The sequence below is a fragment of the Spea bombifrons genome, chromosome 13, assembly GCF_027358695.1.
Source record: "Spea bombifrons isolate aSpeBom1 chromosome 13, aSpeBom1.2.pri, whole genome shotgun sequence".
NCBI classification, from domain to species: Eukaryota; Metazoa; Chordata; class Amphibia; order Anura; family Pelobatidae; genus Spea; species Spea bombifrons.
The window spans coordinates 21,929,094-21,950,968 of NC_071099.1; the positions used below are offsets into that span (position 1 = coordinate 21,929,094).

At 47.1% G+C, this 21,875-nt stretch overlaps 3 protein-coding genes across 4 annotated transcripts in view; all 3 read right to left on the minus strand.

Moving 5' to 3' along the window:
- Nucleotides 1–10,006, minus strand: part of TBCD (tubulin folding cofactor D) — a 53,704-nt gene extending 43,698 nt beyond the window's left edge. The window contains exons 1-8 of one of the 2 annotated variants that reach the window (XM_053453201.1): nt 9,886–10,006; nt 8,344–8,526; nt 7,944–7,994; nt 7,557–7,654; nt 7,101–7,202; nt 6,516–6,662; nt 6,369–6,424; nt 5,181–5,313 (exon numbers count right to left, since the gene is read on the minus strand). In XM_053453201.1, coding sequence (XP_053309176.1) covers nt 5,181–5,313; nt 6,369–6,424; nt 6,516–6,662; nt 7,101–7,202; nt 7,557–7,654; nt 7,944–7,994; nt 8,344–8,515 — 759 coding nt within the window. In that variant the 5' untranslated portion in view covers nt 8,516–8,526; nt 9,886–10,006. The other variant, XM_053453202.1, reaches the window with a different exon arrangement.
- Nucleotides 10,007–10,565: 559 nt separating this feature from the next.
- On the minus strand, nt 10,566–13,647 carry LOC128471708 (fructosamine-3-kinase-like). The gene is made up of 7 exons (XM_053453666.1): nt 13,404–13,647; nt 12,921–13,129; nt 12,348–12,499; nt 12,037–12,128; nt 11,793–11,869; nt 11,434–11,556; nt 10,566–11,132 (listed from the first exon to the last, which is right to left on the minus strand). Exons 1-7 carry the CDS (start codon nt 13,408–13,410, stop codon nt 10,788–10,790), a joined length of 1,005 nt encoding a protein of 334 aa, XP_053309641.1. The 5' UTR covers nt 13,411–13,647; the 3' UTR covers nt 10,566–10,787.
- Nucleotides 13,648–15,644: 1,997 nt separating this feature from the next.
- B3GNTL1 (UDP-GlcNAc:betaGal beta-1,3-N-acetylglucosaminyltransferase like 1) overlaps nt 15,645–21,875 on the minus strand; it is a 60,381-nt gene continuing 54,150 nt past the window's right edge. The window contains exons 10-13 of the mRNA XM_053453108.1: nt 21,626–21,694; nt 20,956–21,030; nt 18,292–18,385; nt 15,645–15,680 (exon numbers count right to left, since the gene is read on the minus strand). Coding sequence (XP_053309083.1) covers nt 18,305–18,385; nt 20,956–21,030; nt 21,626–21,694 — 225 coding nt within the window. The 3' untranslated portion in view covers nt 15,645–15,680; nt 18,292–18,304. The remainder of the gene's footprint in view (nt 15,681–18,291; nt 18,386–20,955; nt 21,031–21,625; nt 21,695–21,875) is intronic.

Here is a 21,875-nt window from a genome sequence, read left to right on the forward strand (position 1 = left end):
GGTCACATTTATTTATTATTATTATTTATTTATTATTATTTATTAAAGTCAGAACCAGTGGGAAGACGACGGGCCCGATCGCCTTAATCTGGCTACACGTTCATATTTTTGACGTGTTTCAGATTTTTAGGCTTCCAGTATTAATTAAAAGAACTGGAATAAGAAGAAGACCTGAATTTATGCCAAGAAGGACAGCTTGACGGTGTGTACGGCGCTGTGCCGATAACAGCTCAGTCTGCACCAGTCCTGCAAACCATCGACCTTAAAGTAAAGTGACAGCGCCGGCTTCTATTAATACATTATTCATACATTTATTCACATTAATATCAATAATAATTAGCTCAGAGACACGGACAGGACATGGACAGGACACGGACCGCACTCCCAGCCGGAGCGCGGCGGTGAATGGAGACGGGGATCCGGTGTTGCCGTTCTGCCGTGTAACGCGGCGCGAGGTGTACGTGTAACACGTCTCCGTGTGATCACCAAACAAGCACCACACCTAACACTCCTCCACGTAACGCGCCGGGGCTCGGTTTTATGGGCTGGAGCCGCGGAACATCTTCCCCAAGCTACATAAACGGCCATTATTAATAAACGATGACGCCAGCGCCCCGTCTCGCATGCCTCGGCATCGCGTTCAATTACGGCAGCTGACACAGTGGGATTATAACATCACAACCGGTTCGATGACCTATAAACGCCTCAGACATGACACGCGGCTTTCATTCCGGATCGGAACAATTATGTAACCCTGATAGATTTCATAATCTCCGAGCCGGCCGCGGTCAGTCCGCAGGATCGCAGCCCCGGCCGAGGTATCTGCGCTTAACGTTCTAACAGCCAATCAAAGGGGTCGCTGGAGACCGCCATTCATTTACAAATAGGGTCTTTCAACTAAATCAGCTTATTAGTTATTTATTTATATAGTGCCACCATATTCCGCAGCGCTCACGCACACACTATATATATATATACACACACACACACTATATATATATATACACACACACACACACACTATATATAAATATATATATATAGAATTCTTTCACGGTAAGAAAAGATAAGCCCCAGAGGTTAAACTCCTTCCTGCTTCATCTCAGCTCCCCGCACCTTCAGATATAAAGATTTTAAGGCGACGTTCGCGTGAAACTGTGACTTTTAGTGCCTCTGGGTCCCGTAGAACAGGATCATAGAAGAGTCACCTGTTTCAGGTGCCTGGGGCCGGCTTCGTGTGTTTACAGCTCCTCCGAGAAACGCCGGGGAGATGCTTAAGAAAGAGATATAGAGCGGGTAGAGAGGGGAAAACACAGAAACTAATGGGGTTTTAACCAAAAATAGCCTGGAACTGACATATTCAGCGCGCTGTGATAGCCTCTCTAACATGGTCCAGCGGTACGTTTTAATGACAGATACGTACTCGTGCGCGTAGAACATTATATTCCCAGCATGCGCCCGAACGCTGATCGCTTTGTATCTCTGTGAATAACGTTGGTATTGGCGCAAGGTTGTGATTTTTCATTTAATTATAGTAAAAAAAACGCAGCTACATTTGTAGTGAAATTCAGTGATAAAGAGAGAATAATAGTTTATTAAAATAGTAGTGGATGTATGGAACTGCCAACCAGCAGAACTCACAAATGCATGTACATCTGCCTTGAGCAAGGAAAGTAATATCTGAGGCTTTAATGAGTGCTTTTAAAAACTATGTTAAAAATGCAGGATCAGCAGTTGTTTTTTTTTCTGAATCTATGCTGTTTGAGACATTCATGGATCACCTGTGTTCATGAAGGAGATCCAGAAAGCTTGGGTCACTTAAGGGCCGAAGTTTCAGCATAGCTGGACGAGGGCGATCGAGCCATGAAATATCTGGGTCACGATGCCTGCTATTATCACTCTCGTTAATCAACCCTCTAATTAAAAAGTATTTCTGAATTGTTTTGTTCAGTCGCGGAGCCCCAGGCTACCCCGACGAGGTGGCATCCGTGTCACGCTACAAAAGGGAGTGCCGAGGCCGTGAGCTCTATCCAAGCCGGGCTGTCATCTGACTTTTAATCATCGGGATCCAAAAGGTGGACCCTAAGATCCCACAAACCTCAGCCGGCCCTCTCGGGACTCTGATATTAACCCTCGGGCTGCCAGAAAACAACCCGAAGGAGACAAAAGGAATATCTACAAACTGATTAACAAAATCCATCAGTTCTGTAGGTTTTCCTGCCCGTTAAACCCACCGCTGACCCGGGCAGCTACTGGATTTGTGTTCTATGTTAAAAAAACACAACTTTCAGTAAAGTTTGTAAGGGTTAAAAAACATCAACTTTTTTTTATTTTTTTTATTTTGCAGCCCATCCGTTTCTCCTGCTGTAAAGACTCAAACCTTAATCAGTCGTTGGTCTCGTCTTAGATTCAGGAGCCGTCTGTCTACCCCATGCATGTTTAATCCCCTCATGGTATCACCCTCTACCACCTCTGCAGGGAAGCTGTTCCCACCCTACCAAGGCGCTGTCAAATTTTTTCACAAGGCAGCCGCTGATAGGATAGCCAGCGATTTCGGATTCTATGAACCTGTAAATCAGATTGAGATGTGAATATTGTAAAGCGGGACCCCAACACACCCCCCCTTACAGCAAAGAAAGCCGCTTAATTAATGGGGACATTATTTACCCCCTCGGGGCGCCGGAGCAGCGTATTGTTCCAGCGTGACGGACACACGCGATTACAGGTGACCGATCACTGGTCGCGCACGTTTTGCCGTTCATTCCCTGCACCTGTAACTCCAGGCTGACGCAGCACACCTGCAGCAGGTGTAGCCCAGGTAGCGAGTGTCACGGTCTGACGTGCCCCAACACGCTCGCTGGAAACCGTTTCGCTGCGTAGCTGCACCTCAAACAATGGCCTGCGTGTAACCGGAGGTGTTAAGGGGAACAAAAGCAAGAAACAGGCTCATCTGCATCGATGCGACCCCACACCTGGGCCGCTGGGTATCGGGGTAACTTTTGACAAATTACAAATATAATATAAGATATAATCAGAATATAAGATATATAGATCCTCTCGAGGCCTCGGGTCTCCTTTGTTCTCTGTCAGAGAGACCTATGAGGTTTATGTGATATATATGACTATGTATATATTGTTCTAGAAAAATAAGATGGATAAAAGAGTGAAAATAAGAGGAACAGAGGAGCTGCGGTGATCAGAGCGCACGTCCCATCTAATTAAGGACAATTAATCCTCTTCAAAAGCAAAGTGAGACCTTCCACGACAAGTGACAGATAAAGCCGACAGTCTGGGGAGGGAGATGCCTGCGCTGTAACCCCAGCTAAAGCTAATTAACCGTCTAAACCCTGTGATCATTAGCAGATTAGTGCAAAGCCCCGTACTTGTGTCTCAGACCTCCCTGCCCCGTCGATCCCAGGCAAAGAATTGTGCGGCGCGGGAGGGACGAGCTCAGCGAACAGGTCGGGGCTGTTCTCTCCCCGGAATTAATGCCCCAGTCCTGAAACTGGAGTTTCGAGTTGATGAAACGGGTAGAACCGCCTGATCTTAAGATATTTGTTTTTTTATTTGAAGCCTAATGAAGAAGTTGAGGTGAAGGAACACACAATGTACTCAACGACGGGCGTAACAAGGGTGAGGGAGTCTTTTTACCGCCCGCCATCAAAAGGGCATATTACCTGGATTACAGAGCGCACGCTGCCTCTTTAAAAGCCCAATTAAGTCCTATTTATCTCAAATTCCGTATGAATTGTATGGGATATAATATGTTTGGGTTTTTTTGTTTTTTTTTTCGTTTCCAAGCCAAGCAAGGAAACAAAAAAGAAACTGGTAATTATGATACATCTGCAATAAAAATGAATGACCAAAAAAATGAAAAAATAAAGCGTGTACACAGTAGAAATACAGAATTTTTACAAAAAAAATTGAAAAATATAAAATAAATATATATAAATATATATATATAATCAAAACAAACAAATAATACTTGTGAAGTGTCTTTAGGAGACTTTCTGTATATCAGCCCATAATAAGCAGACTCGCGAGTTCCCCCTGGATGAATGTCAGGCCGCGCATGTGAATGAGGAATCCAGCTGTCGCTGGACTGGCAAGAACTGGAGGCCAGTAACGGAGACGGTGAAAGACGGTGAAGTATAATAAAATGTACCCTTGGTAAAGCCGGTTCTGGCACAAGTCCTGTGTTTAGTACATTGATATAAAGTATCCCACCTTTAAATGGTCATCAGCATTAACCCAGTAGGTTCTACGCCCAAAAAATAAACAAAAAGCACAGCTAATTGAAATGGTTCATTCCGTTTTCAGTACGCTGCCTCCTGGGTTTAATCAGTGGTGCCGGGTACCCACACGCACCCCGCACGTGTGTGCAGAGCAGCCCTACAACGTGTTCCGTGTAAATACACCACACGGCACATGCCAGCTGGGAGAACTTCATTATTGTTTCATTAAGGTGATGTTAAAAACGACAGTACTGTCCCTTTAACAGCAGACTACTCACAATGCATGTGGCTGCACAGAGACTGATACTTTGCTGCGAGGCAAAACTTGGGCCGGGTTTCTGTAATACTTAAGCAGTATCGCTTCGGCGTAAAGCTAATGAACAGGTGAACAGAGACAGCAGCCAAAGCCTAAGAGATTAGCCAGCAGAACAAGGACGGCAGGTTACAGCACGACGGGGAGGAAGGAGCCGACAGTCACCATGCAGAGGTGTGATGTAACGCTGGCCTCGGCGTAAAAGACAAGTCATGTATTTATTGGAATAGTTTTCATTGAAATGTTTACCGTGAAAGATAATCGTTATTACTCAGGACTTGTGTGTCCTCGTCGGTTTCATTCCAACGTTACAAAATCTGGGTTCGTTTCCCCCCGTTTCAGAGCATAATGTGCCCAGGGACCAAAACTGTACATTCTACACCGACTACGTTATCCATAGTGATTGAGTTTCCAGGGTTTTTAAGCGTGGCAAATTACACCACGGCAGATGACCGACGGACAGCAGGGGCAAATATGGGGTAGTTGTCTCTTGATGGTAAAGTTTGCATTAATTGGTGCATTCACATAAATGCAAAGGTTACCAGTTTTGGAGCGTTTTATCCCCCACACAGCGCATCATGTGTTACAGGAATAACCCAGTTTCTAATCATTTAAAAGAATAAAGCAATTACCAGGGCCTGTAGCATCCCGTCCATTGTGACCGTGCCCTCCATGGTCAGGTACGTGGCTTTGGATAACGTGGACAGGCACCAGTTTAGGAAGTCGGCCATTCTCTTCTGCTTGACATCAGGCCGTGTGACAAACCTGCCAAATACAGAATGTACCTCAGCCATTTGTGATTTACTCCATCCTTCCCCTCAAAACCTACGAAGCCTCAAACGGCGTCTCACACTATGAGAAACGTAATTCGGTGATGCAGGAGACAGCTGCCACACACACATATACACACTCTCACATTTACACATACTTACACACAGACGTTAACACACACTCACGCTAACACACAGTCCTCCTCACACACTTACACGCACACACACACACACACTCTAACATACAAATGCGTTCCTCCCTCCCAGGGCCGGTCCAAGACTGATCACATAAGGCTGATCTGACCACGTTCCAGGCCGGACAGGCCCTTTGGGAATAATTTCGGACCGGCTCTCTGGCATAAGCATTTACAGGAAAATGTATCTCCTAAGCGTTTGCTGTTACATTGTCCTCAAACCGCGCGGACAATTCCAGATTATATTACTCATCATTCTGTTTTCATACTGAATACATTAGGCGTTAATATTTGTAAATTGCCTCTTAGCGGTAATTACGGCTCCGCAGAGCAGAGGAATGGAGTCAGGTGTAAAGGCCGCCCGAGGCTACATTCAGATCATCAAACCCAAGAGACGCGCAAACGGAGCTCTGGGGCCACCGTGTGGCTTCTCTACAGCAAAACAGCTACGACTACGGTGCAAAATACCATGCGTTGAAAACAGATATAGGATACCGGCACTTTTTATTAGAGTAACGTAAAAATTCTATGTAGGGACATATATCATTAAAACACAGAACAGCAATACTATTGTGAGAACATAGCTAATTAAATTGGTATGTTTATTCTTTAATATAATGGTATATGCTAGGTGTTTTCTGATATAATTGCTTTTATTTGGGGTATTAATAATATAAAAGAATTATTAATAGAATATTATATAAATAATATTAATATAATAAATCAGGATGTGATTGGTAGTAAGCGAACCTGCGCCTAATTCCTGTTCATTTTAAGGGCTGTTGCAAAAGCATAAACAGGCCCTGTCATATGTGGCACTGCAGCAAATACAAATAATATTCATGTACAGACTTACTTCGAAACAAGCACAGCAGCAGCATCCCGAGCCTTGTCACTCACCACCAGGTAGGACTAACGGGGGGGAAAAGATAGTCAAAATGTGTATGTTGCCCCAGCCTCAATAAATATGAGTTGTGCAAAAAAGGCAAACGTTGTAAAATACCTTAGCAATTTCCAGGATCTGATCCATGGTTGACCGGCGCGTTTCGCTGGCCTCACTGGAGAGGTTTCCATCCAAACGAGAGAGGTCAAAGGGTATGAGGCAAGTCATGGATAGCCATAATAACAACATGTAGCGGGTTTCCCATGTCTGGGGGGAAACAAAGGAGTCGAATTAAGAGATTTCACGAAGTACCCTGCGCGGCAGCATGATCCAGTAATATCAGAGTACAGACGCAAGGTGACCCAAATGAACACTCTGCCGGAGATCACGCTTCGAGATCCCCCAGAATCACGCGGTTATGTCACATGAAGGGTCTGGAGCTGCACATCCAGGAGCAGAAAGCGTGCAGCGCATGGCCCCCTGTACGTGGTAAGGGCCGACGCATCACATGTTCCCCTGTACGTGGTAAGGGCCGACGCAACACATGTTCCCCTGTACGTGGTAAGGGCCGACGCAACACATGTTCCCCTGTACGTGGTAAGGGCCGACGCAGCACATGCCCCCTGTACGTGGCAAGGGCCGACGCAGCACATGCCCCCTGTACGTGGCAAGGGCCGACGACCAATCTTACACCTGTGCTCCTACCTCATGGTCCGAGGGATTCTGCGCTGAAATCATTTCCAACACGGGGTGCACGTCTACGACTTCATGAGGGAACAGCCGCAGAAACGTCTTATAGCCCCGAACCTGCGCAAAAATTATGGTTACTTAACTTTCTGTGAAGATCTCGTGTGCAAAACGAGCGAAGGAAATTAACACTTTGATTTACGTGGCGGTTGTAGCACATTTTTATACTTCTGTTCCAAAAACCAGCGCCAGAAGAACCAGGGGAGGCCCCCAATGGCTGCTCATTCTTAAAATGTATTTATGGGAGACACTAAATAAATCATAGAAAAGGGACAAAAAAAATCCACAAAAAAAACCAAAAAACTGAAAAAGGAGTGAATGGACAGAAAAAAAAAACAGATTTAAAGACAGGAGGATGAAAAAAATGAATAATAGGGGGACAGAGAAAACAAAAATGGGGGTCGGGACGATTACCTTTGAAATGAGATAGAGGAATTTGAAAGCCAAGTGAATGAGGACAGCAGAGGAGGTCTTGTCTCGAATAATGTCCAGCAACATGTCCAGCATCCACTCTGAGAGAGAGAAATTCAGAGTTACAGCGGGTCTCGTGACATCACACCCACACAGGCGTTTAGCCCGATAAGATGATGACATCATACCCCTCTTGACCCCTTACACAAAACTGCAAGGTCCTGGGATATTAACACATGAAAGTCTGAGGGAAGTCAGGACCTCTTACACCACGGCAGAAGACAGACGGCGTTACAAGAAGTAGAATGGAATCTGAAGCCTGCTTTTAAACCTTAAGCTCAAAAGAAAAACTCTGCTTTTCTTTAAAAAAACACGTTTTGTGTTACATACCTAGGTGCGGGTCCAAGAGATGGGGCTGCTCCTGATATTTGTCCACTATTACTAAAAAAAATAATAATAATATAAATATAATAATAATATTTAAAAATAAATGCATTTAATGGAGCATTTCTCAATACATTTCTATTACAGATCAGAGACACATTGTGGGAGATGGGGGGGGATATCACTTCACAAATATTTTTTTTTTTTTTAAAGGTGCCGTACCATTCATTGCACTTTGGTATATAAAGCGGCTCTCTCATCACGGTGGCGCTAAATGGTGGAACGGCATCTTTAACGGTCGGTGGGACGCACACTACGTTTTATGCATTTGCTGGTCAGTACGGGGAGAGTCACAGTACTCCCAGCCGGCAGAGAGGAGGAGGAGGCTGTCAGGTGATTTACCTACCTACAAACCTTTGTATGCAAACCTCCCTGTTCACAAGCTCCTCCCACGCCACCCGCAGGCTACCAATCAGATCTCTGATCTCCGTGCCCTCTGTGAATGACTCCAAAATGTTGCCCCTGGCAATGACATCAGGGCTCCCATCTTCCTCATGTTCTGACCCGTCCGCTGCCATTTCAATGGCACCTGAGAAGAGAGAGAGATGGGTTAAGCAGTCACACAGTGTATAAGGGAGGTTGTCAAGCACAGTATATAGGGGAACCTGTCACACGAACAATGTATTGGGGGGCGGAGGAGCTGTCAAATGCACAGTGTATTGGGGGGGCTGTCACGCAGTGTATGGGGGAAGCTGTCACGTGCACAGTGTATAGGGGAAGCTGCCACGTGCACCGTCTATAGGGGAAGCTGCCACGTGCATAGTGTATGGGGGAAGCTGTCACGTGCACAGTGTATGGGGGAAGCTGTCACGTGCACAGTGTATGGGGGAAGCTGTCACGTGCACAGTGTATGGGGGAAGCTGTCACGTGCACAGTGTATGGGGGAAGCTGTCACGTGCCCAGTGTATAGGGGAAGCTGTCACATGCCCAGTGTATAGGGGAAGCTGTCACATGCCCAGTGTATAGGGGAAGCTGTCACATGCCCAGTGTATAGGGGAACCTGTCACATGCAGAATGTATAGGGGAACCTGTCACATGCACAGTGTATAGGGTAACGTGTCACATGCACAGTGTATAGGGGAAGCTGTCACGTGCACAGTGTATGGGGGAAGCTGTCACGTGCACAGTGTATAGGAGAAGCTGTCACGTGCACAGTGTATGGGGGAAGCTGTCACGTGCACAGTGTATGGGGGAAGCTGTCACGTGCACAGTGTATAGGAGAAGCTGTCACGTGCACAGTGTATGGGGGAAGCTGTCACGTGCACAGTGTATGGGGGAAGCTGTCACGTGCACAGTGTATGGGGGAAGCTGTCACGTGCACAGTGTATGGGGGAAGCTGTCACGTGCACAGTGTATGGGGGAAGCTGTCACGTGCACAGTGTATGGGGGAAGCTGTCACGTGCACAGTGTATGGGGGAAGCTGTCACGTGCACAGTGTATGGGGGAAGCTGTCACGTGCACAGTGTATAGGGGAACCTGTCACGTGCACAGTGTATAGAGGAACTTGTCACGTGCACAGTGTATAGGGGAACCTGTCACATGCAGAATGAATAGGGAAACCTGTCACATGCCCAGTGTATAGGGGAAGCTGTCACATGCACAGTGTATAGGGGAAGCTGTCACATGCAGAATGTATAGGGAAACCTGTCACATGCCCAGTGTATAGGGGAAGCTGTCACATGCACAGTGTATAGGGGAAGCTGTCACATGCACAGTGTATAGGGGAAGCTGTCACATGCACAGTGTATAGGGGAACCTGTCACATGCAGAATGTATAGGGGAACCTGTCACATGCACAGTGTATAGGGGAAGCGGGGGTAAAGCTGTCACATGCGCAGTGTATAAGGAAGGCTGTCACATACAGTGTATAGGGAAGGCTGTCACATACAGTGTATAGGGGCGGCGGGCGAACCTGTTGTCCCGGTATTCGTTGGTGTCCCTTTGTCAACCGGGGGTCTTTTTCCGCCCTAATCTCACGTGAGGCGCCCTCTGACTGGCTGTCTCTGTCTGTGAGAAACAGAAACACTGCGTCTCTACGGTGTCCTGCGAGGGACAGGAAGGGGCGGCGCGAAGCTTGAATCCCTCCGGCGGGATCTGGTAATGCTAGTATTCATAACTGCCATGTGTCTGTGTATAACGATAAGTCCCTCTGTGGTTCCCAGATCTCGCTTTTTCCTCTCCTGATGCCCCTCTTTCCCTCCTCTGTGTAAAATAATGATACTTTTTATTTATTTTAAAGAAAACATTAAATATTGCCCAAAAAACAAATAAATAAGGAAAGTAGTTGTGGGGATCATCAAATCGCCATCCCCAATTTGCGCAAACACATATGTGTCCACGTCTCGGCGCAGGCTGTATGGGGTACAAACCCTGAGAATCTGCCCGTTCCTCTGAGACCGGGGTACAAAGCCTGAGAATCTGCCTATTCTCTCCAGACCCCTCAGAAGCCACCCATTTACCCAGGACTAGGGTAAAACACGAAAATCTGCCCCTTTCACCTGAGACCGGGGTAAAAACCCAGACGGTTCCCGCACGACAAATACAATAAAGTGAGAATCGCAGTAAAACACGGGTTTATTAGCACGTTCTTCACACCCCGCGGACCCCGTTAATGCCGCTCACATCGTTCTTATTTTATTTTCCATGATCCCCGCTGAAAGTACGTCCGTCCGAGATTCCGGGGACAGGGCAGTCAGCGCATCCCCGGGTATAATCCCTGAGCGGCGGAATAACAGCAATACCATTAACTCTTAAAACGCTGAATAGGCACATTTCAGGGTCTGCTTTCCTTCACAGAACGTCCAGGAGGCTTCTCATGTGGGTCACGGTGCTCTCCCTGAACTCCGGCCCAAAGTGGTTCCAGTTGTTAAAGCAGTGGAAGAGCTGATAGAGCCGATGGCGGGTTCCAAAGCCGGGCGCTCTGGGGATTTTCCGGTGGTAGGCGGAATAAAATTCCGAGCAGTGAACCCCGAACATGTCTCCTACGGACAGCTCATACTCCGAATGGCCGTAGAAACATCCCGGGTCAAAGAGAAGCGGACCCGCGTCGTCTTCAGCAACGTTCCCTTCCCAGAAGTCCCCGTGCAGGAGAGACGGGACGATCGCCGTGTCCTTGAAGGCGTTCTGCACCTTTAACTGGAAAACCCAATTCATATAAAATTATATCTTCCTTCCGTAAAGATTCAAACCTTAATCAGTCCTTGGTCTCGTCTTAGATTCAGGAGCCGTATGTCTATCCCATGCATATTTAATACCCTCACTGTATAACCCTCTACCACTTCTGCTGGGAGCCTGTTCCACTTACCTAAGACCCTCTCAATAAAGTAAAACTTCCTCACAACCCTCTACCACTTCTGCTGGGAGCCTGTTCCACTTACCTAAGACCCTCTCAATAAAGTAAAACTTCCTCACAAGCCTCACTTCAGTTACCCCTCACCTGGAGCTCAGACCAGAGGCCCCGGAGGGTCCGATCCCCGTAGTCCTTCTCGATTAAGCTGACCTGCGGTTGGAGACGCTGCGCCGTGAAGAAGGTCACCCAATCTTCTTGCCATTCGTTTACCTGGAGATACGGAGAGTCTAGAATGAGACGATCGCCCGTCTAATAATGCTCTCAATACTTTCTAGAACTTAATACATGCCCCCCCCCTCTTCTGCCCTCCTCCCGGGGCACTCCGGGTATAGGATCGCCAAGTAGAGAGGCTGCGGATCCAGGGTAATAAACCCGCAGATTAGCGCAGGACTCGGGGCGTATATTAAGAGTTCTGCTACGACCATAAAACACATTTAGAGCCCTACCTGCGGGATGTACCCACAACACGTCACAGTATGAAACCCAAACCTGTCCACACCCCGGGCATCTGCAGGACACCGGCCTATAAGAGAAACACGAAGAGTACAGGGTTAAAAAATAATGGAAGACTAGATACCCGGACGCATGCAACAGCCTATGGGCAGAGGGGGCATTTTCTATGTTATAGGGGCTTCTTTGGCTGAGTCGGCTGCCCTCGCTGCATAGACGACGAGCTGAGAGTCCACTCACCGATTTTACCCCTCTGCTTCTGGTCCTTCTTCAGCATTGTCAGGTTGTGAAGGTGCAAATCGGCCAGCTGATCCCCCAGAGCCCCGGCAAACCTGTCAATCAAAGACCAAATATTCACAAATAATACCCCCCACCCCAGTGCAGGGGCAAAATGACAATGTCAATGTTTGTCCCTTCAGTTTTGGTTTATTTAGTGTTACAGGGAATGTAATACTATCTTGAGATCTATAGAGCAGATCCCAGGAGGACACAGAGAGCTAATAATTCTACATTATACCGGGGGGGGGGGGGGATCTACAGCTGAATCTCACCTACTTATATTTTGCATCTGAAGATGTCTCATGATGAGGATTGCGCCCCCCGTTGGCAGCTCTGTCATGGTAATGGGCTCGGGGACGCGTATCGCGCCAGTTTCTCTGATAGCCTTCAAACTTGCCACCTCTCCACTGAACATCGTCGCCGCCTGCAATACAGAAAGCTTGTTCAAAGTGGATACCAAAGTGGCATTCAAGTAGTTAAATGATATCCAAATATTCATATTTCAGGGCTTATATATATGATGAACCTTCAGACGGACACCCAAAACATGGCAGTTAGGCTAAAGGTGAAGGTCTCACTGTTGGCCGTAGAGTTGACCATGTCCCCTCTTAACCAGTTTAAGATGTACTGGTAAGGAATGGGAGCGCTTGGGATTATATCGCAAAACAATGAAGAATTGTGTCATTGCATCAACAAAAAGTATTCTATCTAAACCTCCAGTCCTGTTTTGGACCTCCAAGACCAGGAATTCAACCATCTCAGCCACAAACTTCACTGTGGAACCAAGCGTCACCCTATTTTCCTTGTGGGCTTCCCAATTCCGTGTATAAAAGTAAATGCATGACCTGCGGCCCCGCGTGTGTTTTCACAAACACCCGTCCTCGGTCCGTGTCGAAGCTCTGACAGTGACTGATGAGTCCACCTTTGGAGAGTCCAGCTGGTCTCAAGACCGACGTTCTCAGAACCTTTCTCAGCTGATCCTCTAAACCCGAATACCCCGTGGGATCGGGCCGCAGAATAAACATGTCCATGGAGCCGATGGTGTCAGACTTTCCTGCGAGATAACCAATGAAGTCCTCAATCCCAAAATATATCTCCGGGCATCAGGCGGCGTCATCATTTATTACTACGCTTGTGATACTATGTTACCAAAAACTATTTCTGTAACAAACAGATGGGTGGACAAGCAAGACTTACGGAAGCGCTTAGAGCATTACAGGCCATATATATATATATATACACTTACAGATTAGGAATCAAGAGACTTTTCAGAGGAATAAATAATATTTATTCCATACATTAGGGGTCCAAGCCCCAGGTGCACTCACCGGCCATCGGGTAACGTGATGGTCGCCGTCCTTCGATGAAGTGACCGAGGCTCTCTCTCTCGTACCTGCTTTTCTTGTCTTCCCTCCTCCTTGAGATTATTTAAATTCCTTTGTTGTCCAAGATGACCCCAGACAGAGTAACGCTCGGGTATATTGACTGAGAGACATTATAGACATTATAGAAATTGTATACACGGACAGCCCCGCCGTAGACCATCGTCTGCAGACAATATGTGAAGGCGCGTATTGGGACTGGAAAGGTCTGAGACGGTTCTCGTTGACGTAGACAGCCCACGACCGCTTGGTAATCACACCCCATGCTAAGAAACATCTCAGATTCCGTCTTTTTTAGAAATATTTAGAATGTTAAAAAGGATCTTGGTTCCTGTGCGTACGTTTTCAGCATATACCACGTACGCTGCCATTGCAGAGGGTTAATTTACATGGTGCCATAAAACTAGACAGCCATTAAGGGGAGTAAGAATATTAAGAGCGTAATAGATGTAAGATAGGAAATGGGGTTGTTTAACCTGTTGCATGCCGGGGGTTCGCCGTGCGCTGTGATCGCGATATACATTGCATTGTAACATTATGTTTCCCATATAAGCCAATTTGCTTACAAAGGGATAGAAGGTGTTTAACGTCTCTAATCTGTTTAAAAGGATTGAGTACGGCTTTCATTATGAGTGGATTTAGAGATATCATCAGAATTGTGTGGTGATTTCAGGAGTGAAAGGAAAAGGGGCGGGTCTTACAGACACAAAATGGCTCCCTCCATGCAGAAATCATAAACTCCCGAATAATGAATCCCGTCACATAACCTTTTGTGCATCACTAATGTCTGCGATCAGGTTTTATATTTAAGAATAAAAAGTGTTTGTATTTCTTTGTTCAGAGGGATGGTTTCACGTGTAGTAATCCAATCGGGCTCTGAATTATCACGCCAAAACCCCGTTAGTCTTCGTTTAATGATCTCACAGAGACTTATAAATTGTCAAAGAACTTTAATCAAAGTTGGTCAACATTCAATTGTTATGTATATTTTGTATTATATACAGTGGCGTCGCCAGGGGGGGCCAGAGGGGGCCATGGCCCCCCCTACATTATGCTGTGCCCCCCAGTGTGCCCCCCCCAATTGAAACGCTATACCATTGACCCGGTGTGCCGGAACACTAAGCTCTAATTGCAGCCGATGCGGCTGACAGTTTCAAAGCGGCTGTAAAACCGCCTCCGCTGACTGCTTAATGGATTGCAGGCATGCCGATCACTGACTGAGGCTCTTCGTCCCGCCCCTTTGAAGGGGGCGGGCTCTTACGGAGCAGTTGCTTGTCACTGCCTGACAGGGAGAAGAGCGTGAGGGAGAAGAGCAGCCTGGTGTGTTACAGTGGAAGAATGAAGGCCAGCAAAAAAAGTATTTTATTTTAAATAAATAGTGGAGGTGACAGAAGGAGGGACATTAACAAGGGGGGGCTGCATTGGGAAAATTAAATAATACAAAAAGATGGTGGCTGGGGACATAATTACACATCAGGGTGGTTAGAAGGATGTCACATATATCAATACACAAATGGGGGGTGTTAATACACATGGGTATGGGGGCCATTATATTAACCAGTACAAGGGGTTGGTGCATCAATACACAAGGGGGGGGCTGGCTGGGGGCATCAAATAAATCAATACACAAGGGAGGGGGGCTGGCTGGGGGCATCAAATAAATCAATACACAAGGGAGGGGGCTGGCTGGGGGCATCAAATAAATCAATACACAAGGGAGGGGGGGCTGGCTGGGGGCATCAAATAAATCAATACACAAGGGAGGGGGGCTGGCTGGGGGCATCAAATAAATCAATACACAAGGGAGGGGGCTGGCTGGGGGCATCAAATAAATCAATACACAAGGGAGGGGGGCTGGCTGGGGGCATCAAATAAATCAATACACAAGGGAGGGGGGCTGGCTGGGGGCATCAAATAAATCAATACAGAAGGGTGTATTGCAAAAATGCACAAAGGGGGGTGGCTGGGGGGGCACAAATACACAAGGGTCAATACACACAAACAGCAAAGCAATGTGGAAGGCATTTTATATGGTTATCCCATCCTGATGTGGGGGTCCATGTGGCAGCAGAGCCTGTCCTGGGGTATGTGTTTGGGTGTCAGTGTGGCAGAGCCTGATATGAGTTTGGTCATCTGTTTCCTGGCACTTTACTTGCTGTAGAACTTTGTAATTTTTATTTATCCAGATTTTGTTGTCACTTCAGAGGACAAAACTTTCTAGGCCTAGAAATCGGAGGAAAAGTAAAGGTTTTGTGTTATTTACTCTTATTTCAATCTGAATATATTATTAAAAGTTAGATGTTGGTTCAGAGTTTGTGAAACTCAGTTCTTGATTTCATTATACAGGACGCTATTCCCCTTTGGTTTCACGGCCTTCACAGACCAAGTGCTACTCAGCTTAGTTATATGCAGCTGTATGCATTGTGTTATCTGTGATGAGTGTTCATTTGTTCATTTGGTGACGCAGCGCTAAAATGGTTGTGATGCATTAATGGCTAAAAGTTTTGTTGAAGTTTCTATTATGTCTAATCTCCTTAATTTATTTGGGCCTTTTAACTTTTTTGATTTCTGGGATTTTAATAATGTGATAAAAAAGAATGATTTATAGTTGTTTGGATGTCAAATAGTGTGTCAAATTCTGTTGATCTGTATCTGCTATGTTTCCATACATTATTTATGTATTCATGCAAATACAGGTTTTTTTTTCTCATTCAGTTGCGTGTGCTGTTTCCATGTGTTGTTTATTTGATCTATACCTGAACTACAGGGTGTAAGTAAAAGAGCGGTATGGTTTAGTGAATGAGGGGACAAAGGGACTCTGGGGATGATTACAGGGGAGAGGACCTCTCAATGTCACGGTGCAGTCAGAAGGAGGGAACACTGCACTGACTCTCACTGTCTTCCCCTGATCTGCAGTCAGTGTGGCAAATATATTGGCAGCAGGGTTTAATATTAATATATATTGGCTACAGGGGCTAATATTAATATATATCGGAAGCTGGGACTAATATTTATATATATCGGCAGCAGGGGCTAATATTAATATATATTGGCGGCAGGGCCTATTATCAATAAATATTGGCTGCAGGGGCTAATATTTATATATATTGGCTGCAGGGACTAATAATATATATCGGCAGTAGGGGCTAATATTAATATATGTTGGCAGCAGGGTATAATTTCTATGTATATCGGCAGCAGGGAATAATATTAGTATGTATCCGCAGCAGGGGCTAATATTAATATATATCCGCAGCAGGGGTTAATATTAATATATATCGGAAGCAGGGTGTAATATTTCTATATATCTGCAGCAGGGTCTAATATTTATATATATTGTCAGCAGGGGCTAATATTAAAGAATTAAAAATAACTGTCACTTTATTTTGAAATCATATTTTAATCACAGTCTTTACTTCAAAAGAGATAAATACATATTACGTAGTTAAAAATGCACGTCTAACGTGTGTATGTATATATATATACCGTATTGGCTCGAATATAGGCCGCACTTTTTTCCCCCACTTTAAGTTTTTAAAGTGGGGGTGCGGCCTATATTCGGGGTCTAGCGCCCGACGCCCGGGACATGCAGTCCCGGGCGCCGGGCAGGCAGCGGGGTTAAGATACAGATCCCCCGCAGCGGTGCAGGGGACCTGCATCCTTCTCCCCGATACACTCAGACAGCCTCCCCTGCCAGCACTTCCCACGGGGGGGGGTGCCGGCACGGGAGGTTATCTAAGCGTTTTACCTCTGCCCACCCCCGACTTACCGGAGCAGACTCCCGGGTGTCTTGCGGGGCCGGCGGGAGACATTTACGCAATACGCAAATGCAACTTCCGGTAACGGTACCGGAAGTTGCATACGCGTATTGCGTAGATGTCCCTCGCCGGCCTTGAAGACACCCGGGAGTCTGCTCCGGTAAGTCGAGGAGGGGGGGCAGAGGAGGACAGCGGCAGCGTATCGCGGGGAGGGAGGACAGCGGCAGCGTATCGCGGGGAGGGAGGACAGCGGCAGCGGATCGCGGGGAGGGAGGGCAGCGGATCGCGGGGAGGGAGGGCAGGGGCAGCGGATCGCGGGGAGGGAGGGCAGGGGCAGTGGATCGCGGGGAGGGAGGGCAGGGGCAGCGTATCGCGGGGAGGGAGGGCAGTGGCAGCATATCTCGGGGGGGAGGACAGTGGTAGCATATCTCGGGGAGGGAGGACAGTGGCAGCATGTTTTTTTTGGTGCTTTTTTAAAGAAAAAAAACTTTTTCTTTAAAAAAGCACCAAACTTTTAGGGTGCGGCCTATATACGGGGGCGGCCTATATCCGAGCCAATACGGTATATATATATATATATATATATAGTGTATATGTACCGTTTTATAATTGGCCCCCCTACTTTGGTCCCTGGCCCCCCATGTGCCCCCCCTAAATATGAAAGCTGGAGACGCCACTGTCTAGAGACGAGTGTCCCCTCTCACCCCCCGAGTGTCTAGAGACGAGTGTCAACTCTCACCCCCGAGTGTCTAGAGACGAGTGTCCCCTCTCACCCCCGAGTGTCTAGAGACGAGTGTCCCCTCTCACCCCCGAGTGTCTAGAGAGGAGTGTATCCGCTCACCCCCCGAGTGTCTAGAGACGAGTGTCCCCTCTCACCCCCCGAGTGTCTAGAGACGAGTGTCCCCTCTCACCCCCGAGTGTCTAGAGACGAGTGTATCCGCTCACCCCCCGAGTGTCTAGAGACGAGTGTCCCCTCTCACCCCCCGAGTGTCTAGAGGCGAGTGTCCCCTCTCACCCCCGAGTGTCTAGAGACGAGTGTATCCGCTCACCCCCCGTGTGTCTAGAGGCGAGTGTACCTGTTCACTGAGGTCAGTTGAAATGGTAGAAATCCACGCCTTCCCTGAGATTGAGAGATTTCAGGTTCTCTTCAAACCCTCCGCCTGTCAGGTCCTTAAAATAAAGGAGAAAGTCCAGATTAATGTCTCCAGGAAAGTCTCAGAACCAACTCCCCGCCCCCGAGGATCACTGAGATTATGGGGACGCCCCCAGGGTGTTAGTGACCCCCCCCTTCTGGCAAAGCGAGCAGCGTACAGGCTGTTTATATTCTCTATAGGTTAATGGGGACCTGTAATGAATTCCAGGAGCCACTTTAAGTGACCGGCCCTCTATAGGAACAGCAGCCCAAGCTCAGGTTTGCCAGACGTGCCGAGCTCACCCGGATGAAAAGAGACACCTGCCTCGGGGCCACCATTAAGCCACGCGAGACACGGCTCCTGAGTCCCGGCCTTCCGTCAGTTTACGAGGCCCGGATGAAAGGGAGAGATAATGACTCCATTACCGGCGTTTGAAACAGGACTGCTTTACTCCGCCGCTACGAGCCTTTGATGAACAGTAAAGCCTTCAAACTCCGTTCCCGTGTACAGTAAGCCCCAAATTAATCGCCGGGTCCAAAACTGGAAAACGCCGGCGCATGCACAGATCGTAAAAACAAGCTATAAAACTCAGGAACAAGACATCCCTCAGATCTACGGTCAGATTACAAACGGTCCCGGCTGTCGGGAGGCGGTCCCCTGTACGGACACACCACCTGGTAACAAAATATCAGATAATTACCGTACTACAAGAAGAAGCGAAAAGGAAACATTTCTACCAGAAATTGGGCATTAAGTAGAGTTGGCGTCTTACAATTAAAAGGACATATTTCTCATTGGCTGCGCCAGCTGATTGCTGTTACCATGGATACATGTATTAATAAGCTAAACGGAATGTTTCACCAATGATTTATTAGTAAATCCAGCTAATGCCACCTACACCAAACATACACATGACCCATGTAATCGAACTGACGCTACTGTGAGTATGCGTATAGTGTATGGTGTTGGAGAGTGTGAGTATGTGTATGGTGTTGGAGAGTGTGAGTATGAGTATGGTGTTAGAGTGTGAGTATGTGTATAGTGTATGGTGTTGGAGAGTGTGAGTATGTGTATGGTGTTGGAGAGTGTGAGTATGTGTATGGTGTTAGAGTGTGAGTATGTGGACGTGTGTGGTAGCAGAGACACTGTATGCAGGCGTTATTGTATGTTAGCTTGAGTGTGTTACTGTATAGAGGCAAAGTGTGCATGTGTTAGTGTATGATAACAAGTGATTTATGGTGTTAGCATGTGTGAGTAAGAGTGTGAAGTGTATGCTGATACATGTGTATGTGTACATGTTACTGTATGATGGTTGCCTACATACAGTAACACGCACATATCGAGTGTGAATGTGATAGTGTATAGTGTTAGCGGGTGTGTTAGTGTATGCTGAGTGTGTGCGCATATGGTGTCTGTGTCTGAGTGTGCTTGTTACTACATGATAAGAGTGTATAAGTGTTATGGTGTATAATGTTAGCATGTGTTACTGTATGGAGGTAGAATGTGTATGTGTGCGTGTTACTGTATGGAGGAACAATGTGTGTGTGCGTGTTACTGTATGGAGGTACAATGTGTATGTCTGCGTGTTACTGTATGGAGGTAGAATGTGTATGTGTGCGTGTTACTGTATGGAGGTAGAATGTGTATGTGTGCGTGTTACTGTATGGAGGTAGAATGTGTGTGTGTGTGCGTGTTACTGTATGGAGGTAGAATGTGTGTATGTGTGCGTGTTACTGTATGGAGGTAGAATGTGTGTGTGTGTGTGTTACTGTATGGAGGTACAATGTGTATGTGTGTGTGTTACTGTATGGAGGTACAATGTGTATGTGTGCGTGTTACTGTATGGAGGTAGTGTGTGTGTGTGTGTGTGTGTGTGCGTGTTACTGTATGGAGGAACAATGTGTATGTGTGCGTGTTACTGTATGGAGGTAGAATGTGTATGTGTGTGTGTTACTGTATGGAGGTACAATGTGTATGTGTGCGTGTTACTGTATGGAGGTAGAATGTGTGTGTGTGTGCGTGTTACTGTATGGAGGTAGAATGTGTGTATGTGTGCGTGTTACTGTATGGAGGTAGAATGTGTGTGTGTGCGTGTTACTGTATGGAGGTAGAATGTGTATGTGTGTGTGTTACTGTATGGAGGTAGAATGTGTATGTCTGCGTGTTAATGTATGGAGGTAGAATGTGTGTGTGTGTGTGTTACTGTATGGAGGTACAATGTGTGTGTGTTACTGTATGGAGGAATAATGTGTATGTGTGCGTGTTACTGTATGGAGGTAGAATGTGTATGTGTGCGTGTTACTGTATGGAGGTAGAATGTGTATGTGTGCGTGTTACTGTATGATAAGTGTGTATAAGTGTATGAAGTCAGAGTGTGTGTTTGTATGTGTTAAGTATGTGAGTGTATATATTAGCGTGTGTTACTGCATGATGTTAGACTGAGTGTGCGTATGATGTTAGCGTGCACGTGTCAGTGCAGTTAGTATTATTTATCAATATAGCACCAACATACTCTGCAGCGCAGTTTCTGACCTGTGTGTCGTGTCACGCGCCCTCCGAAAGACTCACGCGTGTCAGACGCTTTAACACGCATGACCCAGAACTCACCAGTTTCACGCAGACAATAAAAGGAGGCTTCGCGTCTTGAAAGTGAATGACGGGAATCTTCGGCTTCGGCTGCTCCTGATAGAGAGACAAGAAACGTCATGTGATGCCGGGGGGCCGATGGTCTGCGTAGAGCTGCAGCGGGGGGCCGAGGGTCTGGGTAGAGCTGAAGCGGGGGGCCGAGGGTCTGGGTAGAGCTGCAGCGGGGGGGCTGAGGGTCTGGGTAGAGCTGCAGCGGGGGGGGGCCGAGGGTCTGGGTAGAGCTGCCAAGAGGCAAGTCAGGTGTTTGGCCATAAGCGTTTAATGCGCTAATACTGCTATGTAACGGCGGCAGAGAACAGGGTGCCGGCTCCAAACCCCAGCCTCGCGTGGCCCTAAAAAACCAAACCCAGAAAGACCCCTCGCTCCTTTCTGTATAAATCTTATTTGGGCCACAGAAGACCCCAAACATGAAAGCAAACAGAACACGTGATTCAGCGAGATCATTCCGGAGCTCATGCCTGTTTAACCCCTTCCCTCCTGACACGGGCCCCAGCCTCTCGTTTCCTATTACCGGCCGCTGCCCCCGGCCGCATTAATGCCCCGTCTGGCTTATCTGCCCACAATGGATTGAGCCGGATCCGCTGGCCCCGGGAACACCTGCCAGAGGCCTCCAGAAACGTAAAACACTCACCTGCGATTCCTCGAACGTGTAAAACCCTTTGGAGATTTTATTCTTATCGACGTCACAGAAAGCGACAACCTGGGGAGAGAAAACAGGATTTCAGTAGGGCTTCGACGGCTGGAGACCGGGGAGGAAAAACCGAGAGCAGAGTCAGGATCTGACCCTATGCATCGCCCCCGCCGCATCATACAAGCCCCGGACCATGAATATTTTTTGAAAAAGCGCCGCACGTCTGTTATTTACGAATGTCAACAAACAC